Here is a 12,497-nt window from a genome sequence, read left to right as displayed (position 1 = left end):
CTACTCAGGCAGAACTAACGTTTGCTGTCAGAGTTCAGGGCTGTGGGCACCACTGACACCTGGGTCCTGGCTCAGGAGGGGAGCAGGTCACCACTGAGGACAAGGGGCCTTCACACAAACACTCTCGGGGGAAGGGCGAGCGTCCTGACAGGTTTTTTGTCAGCAAAGACACAAGCCCCTCCACCTGGGGAGAATTCTAAGGACCTCAGGATGGGGTGAGCCTGCCTTCGGGGGGGCGTCCAGGAGAGTTTGGGCTGAGGACACTGTCACTCCAGAATAAAGCGTTATTAGAGCTGATATCGTCCGTGGTGCTGGGAACATATTACTATCTTGTTATTGGAATCTCCACACCTACACCCACCAGCAAACAACCAGGATTCCTGCTGGGGGTGTTTGCACAGCCTGAGGAGAATTAATGGCCAGTTCCAAAGCTGGAAAGAAATGGCAATGTCTATAGAAGTCCTGACCTAGTGGCGCCCTTGAAGCATAACCACATAGCACTGCAGGAATGGGTTCTAGAGGAGAAACACCCCCAAAACTCATTTACTAAAAACCTCATACCGGTTGTGCATAAAACAGTAAACAAAACTCAGTCCTTGGTTCTAAAGAGTTTATTTACCAACTATGGTCTGGTAAGTACCTGACAAAACACACAAACCCACAGAGATGATAGAGCATGACGCCCGTGTTGCCCAGAGTCAAGGCAAACTTTTATTGCTAATACAAAGAAGAGCAATACTTATGTAATATATTTATATACGTGAGTTATGTCCATGTGTAAGTATTTACAAATCTACCTACACTTTGGGACAAAGACATTTCTCATTTGACTATTAAGTATCCACTTGGGTGGCACCTCTAAAGTGTATGGTGAAAATCAGTAGTGTAGATTGATGACGTCCTCTTAGAACCCCTAAATTAAATGAAAACAAAAAAAGGAAATGGAAGTGGAAAGAAATGTTTAGAAAATGAAAACGGGTGTGTTCCCTATTTAAGGGCCATGCTTAGAAAGAAGGTCATTGCACAACTTTTGGCCCAAGGTTGTTCTCCAGACGCCCAGCTCAGCCAGGCCAGCAGCACCCTCGTTCGCCCATGGCCCTCCTGCTCTCTCTACTCACCGCCCTGGTGGTGTTCAGCGCTGGCCCCGGGGGAGCTCTGGGCTGTGACCTGCCTCAGGACCACGTCCTGCTCAGCAGGGAGAACTTAGAGCTTCTGAGCAAAATGAGTACAATCTCCCCTTTCTTCTGTCTGAAGGACAGAAGGGACTTCAGACTCCCCCGGGCAACGGTGGACGGCACCCAGGTCCAGAAGGCCCAGGCCATCTCTGTCCTCTACGAGATGCTCCAGCAGGTCTCCAACCTCTTGTCCACAGAGAACTACTCTGTCACCTGGAACAAGACCCTCGTGGACCAACTGCGCTCAGGACTCCATCGGCAGCTGGAAGACCTGGACACGTGTTTGGTGAAGGAGATGGGAGAGGAAGGATCTGCCCTGGCCATGCAGCGCCCTACCCTGGCCTTGAAGAGGTACTTCCAGGGCATCCGTCTCTACCTGAAGGAGAAGAAATACAGTGACTGCGCCTGGGAGGTTGTCAGAGTGGAAATCATGAGATCCTTCTCCTCAATAACAGCCTTGCAAGAAAGGCTCAGAAATAAGGATGGAGATGTGGGATCCCCCTGAAAGGATTCTCACTGATGAATGTGCCACGTCACCTTTGCACATATGTCTTGGGTCAAGTCAAAGGCTCTTAGGTCATCTTTAGTCACAGAATTTTTAAGTTTTATTCAGCAAATCTGTTGTCAGGGTATGAAGCATGGAAATGTTATGAAATTTAGCTCCTGGGACATCAGTCCCCAGTATGTTACTGTGGTGATGCTATTTATTTATTTATTTATTTATTTATTTATTTATTTATTGGTTCTTTGTTTTTACTTCGTATTTATTGTTGTATGTTATCAAATTGATATATTTACATGACCAATATTTACCCTTACATTGTATTAAAATTTACAAAACATGTTTACTTTTATGCCATTAAATTTGTATTTCACTTTATTTATTAAATTTTTATAAAAATTACTTCCTGAGTTCTTTTATTCTGAAAACCTAAATCCTTATGTTTTTCTACATAGATCTACTTCAACATACTACTTGTCCACTGAGTCCTATAGAATAATTCCATCACTTCTCATAAAATGCCTATCAAAAGCTGGGAAAGCATGGAATTGATGGAGTCCTAGAAGGTATGGCAGACGTTCAGTACGTATGTCTGAGTTTTAGTTGATTTATATTCCATCAACAAGGAGCAGTGCAAAGAAATATCTGAGAAGAGTCATCTAGAGTACAGTGGAAAAGCGTTATGATATTTTTTGGCTGTTCCTGGCACCTATACCCTTCCCCCCACTCTCTCTGAGTCCAACATTACTGGATTATTTCTCTCCTTTATATAATCTCTTTGCTCTCCAGACTTCACTGCCCACCTGCACAGGTGCTCTGCTTCTGTTGTGCTTTCAGCTTCAAGGTTTCTACTCACAGTAAAAGCAAACAAAGAGAGTAGAGTTGAGTGGAAGCTCTATGCTTGTCAAATCCTTTGTAGGCAGGTCAACCAGTTTGGTCCCCTCCCTGCAGCAGGAAGATTTTCTGTAATAAAACTTTTGCTTATGTCTTTGTCCATAAATTAATTTCTTTGATTTTGTGAGACAACCAACTGGGACCTGAACAATCTATAGATTAGATTCAATGCAATGCCCATTAAAACACCAATGACATATTTCAGAAATCTAGAACAAATACTCCAAAAATTTATATGAAACCAAAACAAATCCAGAATAGCTGCAGCAATCTAGAGAAAGAAGAACAATGTTGGAGGGAATACAATATCAGATATCGTTATACTATTATGACACTGTAATCAAAACATCCTGGTACTGGCACAAGAACAGGCATATAGATCAAAGGAAATGAACAGAGACCACAGAAATGGACCCAAGCCATTATGCTCAATTAATATTTGATAAAGGAGGCAAGAGCACACAATGGAGCCAAGACAGTCTCTTTAATAAATGGTGTTGGGAAATTTGGACAGATACATGCAAAAAAATGAAACTAGACCACCAACTTACATCATACACAGGAATAATCTCAAATAGGATAAAAGACTTAAATGGCCCTAACCAGTTTGACGCAGTGGATAGAGCTTTGGTCTGCGGAGAGAAGGGTCCCGGGTTTGATTCTGGTCAAGGGCATGTACCTTGGTTTCGGGCACATCCCCAGTAGGGGGTGTGCAGGAGGCAGCTGATCAATGTTTCTCTCTCATCTATGTTTCTAACTCTCTATCCCTCTCCTTTACTCTCTGTAATAAATCAATAAAACATATTTAAAAGACTTAAATGCAAGTCATGAATCCATAAAATCCTAGAAGAAACCATAGGTAGCAAAATCTCAGATATCTCTCATAGCAATAGGCTTATGGATACGTTTCCTAGGGCAAAGGAAACTAAGGCAAAAATAAACACTTGCAACTACATCAAAATAAAAAGCTTCTGCACAGGATGAGGACACATTTGTAATACCTTAATTAATAAAGAATTTTTAAAAAATTAAAAAAAATTTTTTTTTAAAAAAAAGCTTCTGCACAGAAAAAGGAACCATCAACAAAACAAAAAGGGAGCCCAATGTGTGGGAGAATCTATTTGGCAATGATACATCTGATAAAGGGTTACTATCCCAAATATATCAGGAACTCATACAACTTACCAAAAGAAAGACAAAGAAGCCAATGAAAAAATGGGCAAAGGACCTAAATAGACACTTCTCCAAAGAGGACACACAGATGGCCAAGAGACATATGAAAAGATTCTCAAAGTCACTGATCATCAGAGAGATGCAAATTAAAACAACAATGAGGTATCACCTCACACCTGACAGAATGGCGAATATGAACAAATGACAAGTGCTGGTGAAGTTGTGGGGAAAATGGAACCCTAGAACACTGCTGGTGAGAATGCAGACTCGTGCGACCATTGTGAAAAATAGTATGGAGTTTCCTCAAAAAAATTAAAAAGGAAACTGCCATTTGACCCAGTGCTCCCACTTCTAGGAATATATCCTAAGAGAAACCCAATACTCCAATCAGAAAGAATGTGTGTGCCCCTGTGTTCACAGCAGCACAATTTACAATAGCTCAGGTCTGGAACCAGCCCAAGAGCCCCAAAATAGATGAGTGGATAGAAAAGCCCACTGAAGATAAATGATTGCAATCGCATAAGTAATGCTTCCACCTACTCAGACAGAACTAACGTTTGCTGTCAGCGTTCAGGGCTGTGGGCACCACTGACACCTGGGTCCTGGCTCAGGAGGGGAGCAGGTCACCACTGAGGACAAGGGGCCTTCACACAAACACTCTCGGGGGAAGGGCGAGCGTCCTGACAGGTTTTTTGTCAGCAAAGACACAAGCCCCTCCACCTGGGGAGAATTCTAAGGACCTCAGGATGGGGTGAGCCTGCCTTCGGGGGGGCGTCCAGGAGAGTTTGGGCTGAGGACACTGTCACTCCAGAATAAAGCGTTATTAGAGCTGATATCGTCCGTGGTGCTGGGAACATATTACTATCTTGTTATTGGAATCTCCACACCTACACCCACCAGCAAACAACCAGGATTCCTGCTGGGGGTGTTTGCACAGCCTGAGGAGAATTAATGGCCAGTTCCAAAGCTGGAAAGAAATGGCAATGTCTATAGAAGTCCTGACCTAGTGGCGCCCTTGAAGCATAACCACATAGCACTGCAGGAATGGGTTCTAGAGGAGAAACACCCCCAAAACTCATTTACTAAAAACCTCATACCGGTTGTGCATAAAACAGTAAACAAAACTCAGTCCTTGGTTCTAAAGAGTTTATTTACCAACTATGGTCTGGTAAGTACCTGACAAAACACACAAACCCACAGAGATGATAGAGCATGACGCCCGTGTTGCCCAGAGTCAAGGCAAACTTTTATTGCTAATACAAAGAAGAGCAATACTTATGTAATATATTTATATACGTGAGTTATGTCCATGTGTAAGTATTTACAAATCTACCTACACTTTGGGACAAAGACATTTCTCATTTGACTATTAAGTATCCACTTGGGTGGCACCTCTAAAGTGTATGGTGAAAATCAGTAGTGTAGATTGATGACGTCCTCTTAGAACCCCTAAATTAAATGAAAACAAAAAAAGGAAATGGAAGTGGAAAGAAATGTTTAGAAAATGAAAACGGGTGTGTTCCCTATTTAAGGGCCATGCTTAGAAAGAAGGTCATTGCACAACTTTTGGCCAAAGGTTGTTCTCCAGACGCCCAGCTCAGCCAGGCCAGCAGCACCCTCGTTCGCCCATGGCCCTCCTGCTCTCTCTACTCACCGCCCTGGTGGTGTTCAGCGCTGGCCCCGGGGGAGCTCTGGGCTGTGACCTGCCTCAGGACCACGTCCTGCTCAGCAGGGAGAACTTAGAGCTTCTGAGCAAAATGAGTACAATCTCCCCTTTCTTCTGTCTGAAGGACAGAAGGGACTTCAGATTCCCACGGGCAACAGTGGACGGCACCCAGGTCCAGAAGGCCCAGGCCATCGCTGTCCTCCACGAGATGCTCCAGCAGGTCTCCAACCTCTTGTCCACAGAGAACTCCTCTGTCACCTGGAACAAGACCCTCGTGGACCAACTGCGCTCAGGACTCCATCGGCAGCTGGAAGACCTGGACACGTGTTTGGTGAAGGAGATGGGAGAGGAAGGATCTGCCCTGGCCATGCAGCGCCCTACCCTGGCCTTGAAGAGGTACTTCCAGGGCATCCGTCTCTACCTGAAGGAGAAGAAATACAGTGACTGCGCCTGGGAGGTTGTCAGAGTGGAAATCATGAGATCCTTCTCCTCAATAACAGCCTTGCAAGAAAGGCTCAGAAATAAGGATGGAGACGTGGGATCCCCCTGAAAGGATTCTCACTGATGAATGTGCCACGTCACCTTTGCACATATGTCTTGGGTCAGGTCAAAGGCTCTTAGGTCATCTTTAGTCACAGAATTTTTAAGTTTTATTCAGCAAATCTGTTGTCAGTGTATGAAGCATGGAAATGTTATGAAATTTAGCTCCTGGGACATCAGTCCCTAATATGTTACTGTGGTGATGCTATTTATTTATTTATTTATTGGTTCTTTGTTTTTACTTCGTATTTATTGTTGTATGTTATCAAATTGATATATTTACATGACCAATATTTACCCTTACATTGTATTAAAATTTACAAAACATGTTTACTTTTATGCCGTTAAATTTGTATTTCACTTTATTTATTAAATTTTTATAAAAATAACTTCCTGAGTTCTTTTATTCTGAAAACCTAAATCCTTATGTTTTTCTACATAGATCTACTTCAACATACTACTTGTCCACTAAGTCCTATAGAATAATTCCATCACTTCTCATAAAATGCCTATCAAAAGCTGGGAAAGCATGGAATTGATGGAGTCCTAGAAGGTATGGCAGACGTTCAGTACGTATGTCTGAGTTTTAGTTGATTTATATTCCATCAACAAGGAGCAGTGCAAAGAAATATCTGAGAAGAGTCATCTAGAGTACAGTGGAAAAGCGTTATGATATTTTTTGGCTGTTCCTGGCACCTATACCCTTCCCCCCACTCTCTCTGAGTCCAACATTACTGGATTATTTCTCTCCTTTATATAATCTCTTTGCTCTCCAGACTTCACTGCCCACCTGCACAGGTGCTCTGCTTCTGTTGTGCTTTCAGCTTCAAGGTTTCTACTCACAGTAAAAGCAAACAAAGAGAGTAGAGTTGAGTGGAAGCTCTATGCTTGTCAAATCCTTTGTAGGCAGGTCAACCAGTTTGGTCCCCTCCCTGCAGCAGGAAGATTTTCTGTAACATAACTTTTGCTTATGTCTTTGTCCATGAATTAATTTCTTTGATTTCGTGAGACAACCAACTGGGACCTGAACAATCTATAGATTAGATTCAATGCAATGCCCATTAAAACACCAATGACATATTTCAGAAATCTAGAACAAGTACTCCAAAAATTTATATGAAATCAAAACAAATCCAGAATAGCTGCAGCAATCTAGAGAAAGAAGAACAATGTTAGAGGGAATACAATATCAGATATCGTTATACTACTATGACACTGTAATCAAAACATCCTGGTACTGGCACAAGAACAGGCATATAGATCAAAGGAAATGAACAGAGACCCCAGAAATGGACCCAAGCCATTATGCTCAATTAATATTTGATAAAGGAGGCAAGAGCACACAATGGAGTCAAGACAGTCTCTTTAATAAATGGTTTTGGGAAATTTGGACAGATACATGCAAAAAAATGAAGCTAGACCACCAACTTACATCATACACAGGAATAATCTCAAATAGGATAAAAGACTTAAATGGCCCTAACCAGTTTGACGCAGTGGATAGAGCTTTGGTCTGCGGAGAGAAGGGTCCCGGGTTTGATTCTGGTCAAGGGCATGTACCTTGGTTTCGGGCACATCCTCAGGAGGGGGTGTGCAGGAGGCAGCTGATCAATGTTTCTCTCTCATCAATGTTTCTAACTCTCTATCCCTCTCCCTTCCTCTCTGTAATAAATCAATAAAATATATTAAAAAGACTTAAATGTAAGTCATGAATCCATAAAATCCTAGAAGAAACCATAGGCAGCAAAATCTCAGATATCTCTCATAGCAATAGGCTTATTGATACGTCTCCTAGGGCAAAGGAAACTAAGGCAAAAATAAACACTTGCGACTACATCAAAATAAAAAGCTTCTGCACAGGATGAGGACACATTTGTAATACCTTAATTAATAAAGAATTTTTTAAAAATTAAAAAAAAAATTTTTTTTTTTTAAAAAGCTTCTCCACAGCAAAAGATACCATCAACAAAACAAAAAGGGAGCCCAATGTGTAGAGAACCTATTTGGCAATGATACATCTGATAAAGGGTTAAATTGCAAAATATATTAGGAACTCCTACAACTTACCAAAAGAAAGACAAAGAAGCCAATGAAAAAATGGGCAAAGGACCTAAATAGACACTTCTCCAAAGAGGACACACAGATGGCCAAGAGACATATGAAAAGATTCTCAAAGTCACTGATCATCAGAGATGCAAATTAAAACAACAATGAGGTATCACCTCACACCTGTCAGAATGGCTAATATGAACAAATGGCAAGTGTTGGTGTGGTTGTGAAGAAAATGGAATCCTAGAACACTGCCGGTGAGAATGCAGACTCATGCGACCATTGTGGAAAATAGTATGGAGTTTCCTCAAAAAAATTAAAAAGGAAACTGCCATTTGACCCTTTGCACCCACTTCTAGGAATATATCCTAAGAGAAACCCAAAACACCAATTAGAAAGAATGTATGCACCCCTGTGTTCACAGCAGCACAATTTACAATAGCTCAGGTCTGGAACCAGCCCAAGAGCCCATCAATAGATGAGTGGATAGAAAAGCCCACTGAAGATAAATGATTGCAATCGCATAAGTAATGCCTCCACCTACTCAGACAGAACTAACGTTTGCTGTCAGCGTTCAGGGCTGTGGGCACCACTGACACCTGGGTCCTGGCTCAGGAGGGGAGCAGGTCACCACTGAGGACAAGGGGCCTTCACACAAACACTCCCGGGGGAAGGGCGAGTGTCCTGACAGGTTCTTTTGTCAGCAAAGACACAAGCCCCTCCACCTGGGGAGAATTCTAAGGACCTCAGGACGGGGTGAGCCTGCCTTCGGGGGGGCGTCCAGGAGAGTTTGGGCTGAGGACACTGTCACTCCAGAATAAAGCGTTATTAGAGCTGATATCGTCCGTGGTGCTGGGAACATATTACTATCTTGTTATTGGAATCTCCACACCTACACCCACCAGCAAACAACCAGGATTCCTGCTGGGGGTGTTTGCACAGCCTGAGGAGAATTAATGGCCAGTTCCAAAGCTGGAAAGAAATGGCAATGTCTACAGAAGTCCTGACCTAGTGGTTCCCATGAAGCATAACCACATGGCACTGCAGGAATGGGTTCTAGAGGAGAAACACCCCCAAAACTCATTTACTAAAAACCTCATACCGGTTGTGCATAAAACAGTAAACAAAACTCAGTCCTTGGTTCTAAAGAGTTTATTTACCAACCATGGTCTAAGAAGTACCTGACAAAACACACAAACCCACAGAGATGAGGGAGTGTGAGGCCCATGTTGCCCAGAGTCAAGGCAAACTTTTACTTCTAATACAAAGTAGAGTAATATTTATGTAATATATTTATATACTTGAGTATGTACCTGTGTGAGTATTTACACATCTACCTACACTTAGACTTTGGGACATAGACATTTCTCATTTGACTATTAAGTATCCACTTGGATGGCCCCTCTGAAGTTTATGGTGAAAATCAGTCATGTAGATTTATGACATTTTCTTAGGACACCTAAATTAAATGAAAACAAAAAAAGGAAGTGGAAAGGAATGCTTAGAAAATGAAAATTGTTGTGTTCCCTATTTAAGGGCCATGCTTAGAAAGAAGGTCATTGCACAACCTTTGGCCAAAGGTTGTTCTCCAGACGCCCAGCTCAGCCAGGCCAGCAGCACCCTCGTTCGCCCATGGCCCTCCTGCTCTCTCTACTCACCGCCCTGGTGGTGTTCAGCGCTGGCCCCGGGGGAGCTCTGGGCTGTGACCTGCCTCAGGACCACGTCCTGCTCAGCAGGGAGAACTTAGAGCTTCTGAGCCAAATGAGCACAATCTCCCCTTTCTTCTGTCTGAAGGACAGAAAGGACTTCAGATTCCCCCAGGCAACGGTGGATGGCAGCCAGGTCCAGAAGGCCCAGGCCATCGCTGTCCTCCACGAGATGCTCCAGCAGGTCTTCAACCTCTTGTCCACAGAGAACTCCACTGTCACCTGGAACACGACCCTGGTGGACCAACTGCGCTCAGGACTCCATCGGCAGCGGGAAGACCTGGACACGTGTTTGGTGGAGGAGATGGGAGAAGAAGGATCTGCCCTGGCCATGCAGGGCCCTACCCTGGCCTTGAGGAGGTACTTCCAGGGCATCCATCTCTACCTGAAGGAGAAGAAATACAGTGACTGCGCCTGGGAGGTTGTCAGAGTGGAAATCATGAGACCCTTCTCCTCAATAACAGCCTTGCAAGAAAGGCTAAGAAATAAGGATGGAGACGTGGGATCCCCCTGAAAGGATCCTCACTGATGAATGTGCCACGTCACCTTTGCACATATGTCTTGGGTCAAGTCAAAGGCTCTTAGGTCATCTTTAGTCACAGAATTTTTAAGTTTTATTCAGCAAATCTGTTGTCAGGGTATGAAGCATGGAAATGTTATGAAATTTAGCTCCTGGGACATCAGTCCCCAGTATGTTACTGTGGTGATGCTATTTATTTATTTATTTATTTATTTATTTATTTATTTATTTATTTTTTCTTTGTTTTTACTCAGTATTTATTGTTTTATATTATCATATTGATATATTTCCATGACCAATATTTACCCTTACATTGTATTAATATTTACAAAACATGTTTACTTTTTTGCCATTAAATTTGTATTTCACTTTATTTATTAAATTTTTATAAAAATAACTTCCTGAGTTCTTTTATTCTGAAAACCTAAATCCTTATATTTTTCTACATAGTTCTACTTCAACATACTACTTGTCTACTAATTCCTTTAGAGTAGTCCCACCACTTCTCATAAAATGCCTATCAAAACCTGGGAAAGCATGGAATTGATAGAGTCCTAGAAAGTATGGAAGATGTTCAGTACGTATGTCTGAGTTGCAATTGATTTATTCTGTCAGCAAGGGGCAGTGCATAGAAATATCTGAGAGGAGCCATCTAGAGTGGAGTGGAAAAGCTTTATGGTATTTGTTGGCTGTTCCTGGCACCTATACCTTTCCCCGACTCTGTCTGAGTCCGACTTTACTGCATTATTTCTCTCCTTTATATAATCTCTTTCCTCTCCAGACTTCACAGCCCACCTGCACAGGAGCTCTGCTTCTGTTGTGCTTTCAGCTTCAAGGTTTCTACTCACAGTAAAAGCAAACAAAGAGAGTAGAGTTGAGTGGAAGCTCTATGTTTGTCAAATCCTTTGTAGGCAGGTCAACCAGTTGGGTCCCCTCCCTGCAGCAGGAAGATTTTCTGTAATATAACTTTTGCTTATGACTTTGTCCATGAATTAATTTCTTTGATTTCGTGAGACAACCAACTGGGACCTGAACAATCTATAGATTAGATTCAATGCAATGCCCATTAAAACACCAATGACATATTTCACAAATCTAGAACAAATACTCCAAAAATATATATGGAACCAAAACAAATCCCAAATAGCTACAGCAATCTTGAGAAAGAAGAACAATGTTGGAGGGAACACAATACCAGATATCGTTATACTACAAAGACACTGTAATCAAAACATCCTGGTACTGGCACAAGAACAGGCATATAGATCAATGGAAAAGAACAGAGACCCCAGAAATGGACCCAAGCCATTATGCTCAATTAATATTTGATAAAGGAGGCAAGAGCACACAATGGAGTCAAGACAGTCTCTTTAATAAATGGTGTTGGGAAATTTGGACAGATACATGCAAAAAAATGAAACTAGACCACCAACTTACATTATACACAGGAATAATCGCAAATAGGGTAAAAGACTTAAATGTAAGTCATGAAACCATAAAATCCTAGAAGATACTCTAGGCAGAAAAATCTCAGACATCTCTCATAGCAATAGGTTTATGGATACGTCTCCTAGGGCAAAGGAAATTAAGGCAAAAATAAACAAATGCAACTACATCAAAGAAAAGCTTCTGCACAGCAAAAGAAACCATCAACAAAACGAAAAGGGAGCCCAATGTGTGGGAGAACCTTTTTGGCAATGATACATCTGATAAAGGGTTAAATTCCAAAATATATCAGGAACTCATACAACTTAACAAAAGAAAGACAAACAAGCCAATGAAAAAATGGGCAAAGGACCTAAATCGACACTTCTCCAAAGAGGATATACAGATGGCCAAGAGACATATGAAAAGATTCTCAAAGTCACTGATCATCAGAGAGATGCAAATTAAAACAACAATGAGGTATCACCTCACACGTGTCAGAATGGCTACCATCAACATATCAAATGACAAGTGTTGGTGTGGTTGTAAAGAAAATGGAACCCTAGTACACTGCTGGTGGGAATGTAGACTGGTGCAACCATTATAGAAAACAGTATGGAGTTTCCTCAAAAAAGTCAATATGGATCTTCCATTTGACCCCTTTTTTGCTTTTAAATTTAATCTGCCCAGGGAAAAAATATTCTTAAGTCAGTAGGCCATGTTGTGTGGTTTCCTTAATTGAACTTCAGACTCTTTAAATGAAAAAGTTTCACTTTCTGACAAAATCTGTGTGTAGCCCCTGAATTTAAATGACATCAGATTTCAATTCCTCTTCTTAAAAACTGAC

The 12,497-nt window shown here is 41.9% G+C and overlaps 3 protein-coding genes across 3 annotated transcripts; all 3 read left to right on the top strand.

Annotated features, from left to right (window-relative positions):
- The first annotated feature begins 953 nt into the window (after positions 1-953).
- On the top strand, positions 954-1,680 carry LOC132212751 (interferon omega-2-like). The gene has a single exon (XM_059658747.1). The coding sequence runs from the start codon at positions 1,093-1,095 to the stop codon at positions 1,678-1,680; it is 588 nt and encodes a 195-aa protein (XP_059514730.1). The 5' UTR covers positions 954-1,092.
- Positions 1,681-5,340: 3,660 nt separating this feature from the next.
- LOC132212750 (interferon omega-2-like) lies at positions 5,341-5,960 on the top strand. The gene has a single exon (XM_059658746.1). The coding sequence runs from the start codon at positions 5,373-5,375 to the stop codon at positions 5,958-5,960; it is 588 nt and encodes a 195-aa protein (XP_059514729.1). The 5' UTR covers positions 5,341-5,372.
- Positions 5,961-9,497: 3,537 nt separating this feature from the next.
- Positions 9,498-10,219, top strand: LOC132212749 (interferon omega-2-like). Its single transcript, XM_059658745.1, has one exon. The coding sequence runs from the start codon at positions 9,632-9,634 to the stop codon at positions 10,217-10,219; it is 588 nt and encodes a 195-aa protein (XP_059514728.1). The 5' UTR covers positions 9,498-9,631.
- The last annotated feature ends 2,278 nt before the right edge of the window (positions 10,220-12,497 follow it).

Source organism: Myotis daubentonii, chromosome 11 (genome assembly GCF_963259705.1).
Source record: "Myotis daubentonii chromosome 11, mMyoDau2.1, whole genome shotgun sequence".
In the NCBI taxonomy this organism is placed as follows: domain Eukaryota; kingdom Metazoa; phylum Chordata; class Mammalia; order Chiroptera; family Vespertilionidae; genus Myotis; species Myotis daubentonii.
Note: the sequence above shows the minus strand (reverse complement) of the source record. Positions and strands in the feature narration are given on the sequence as shown.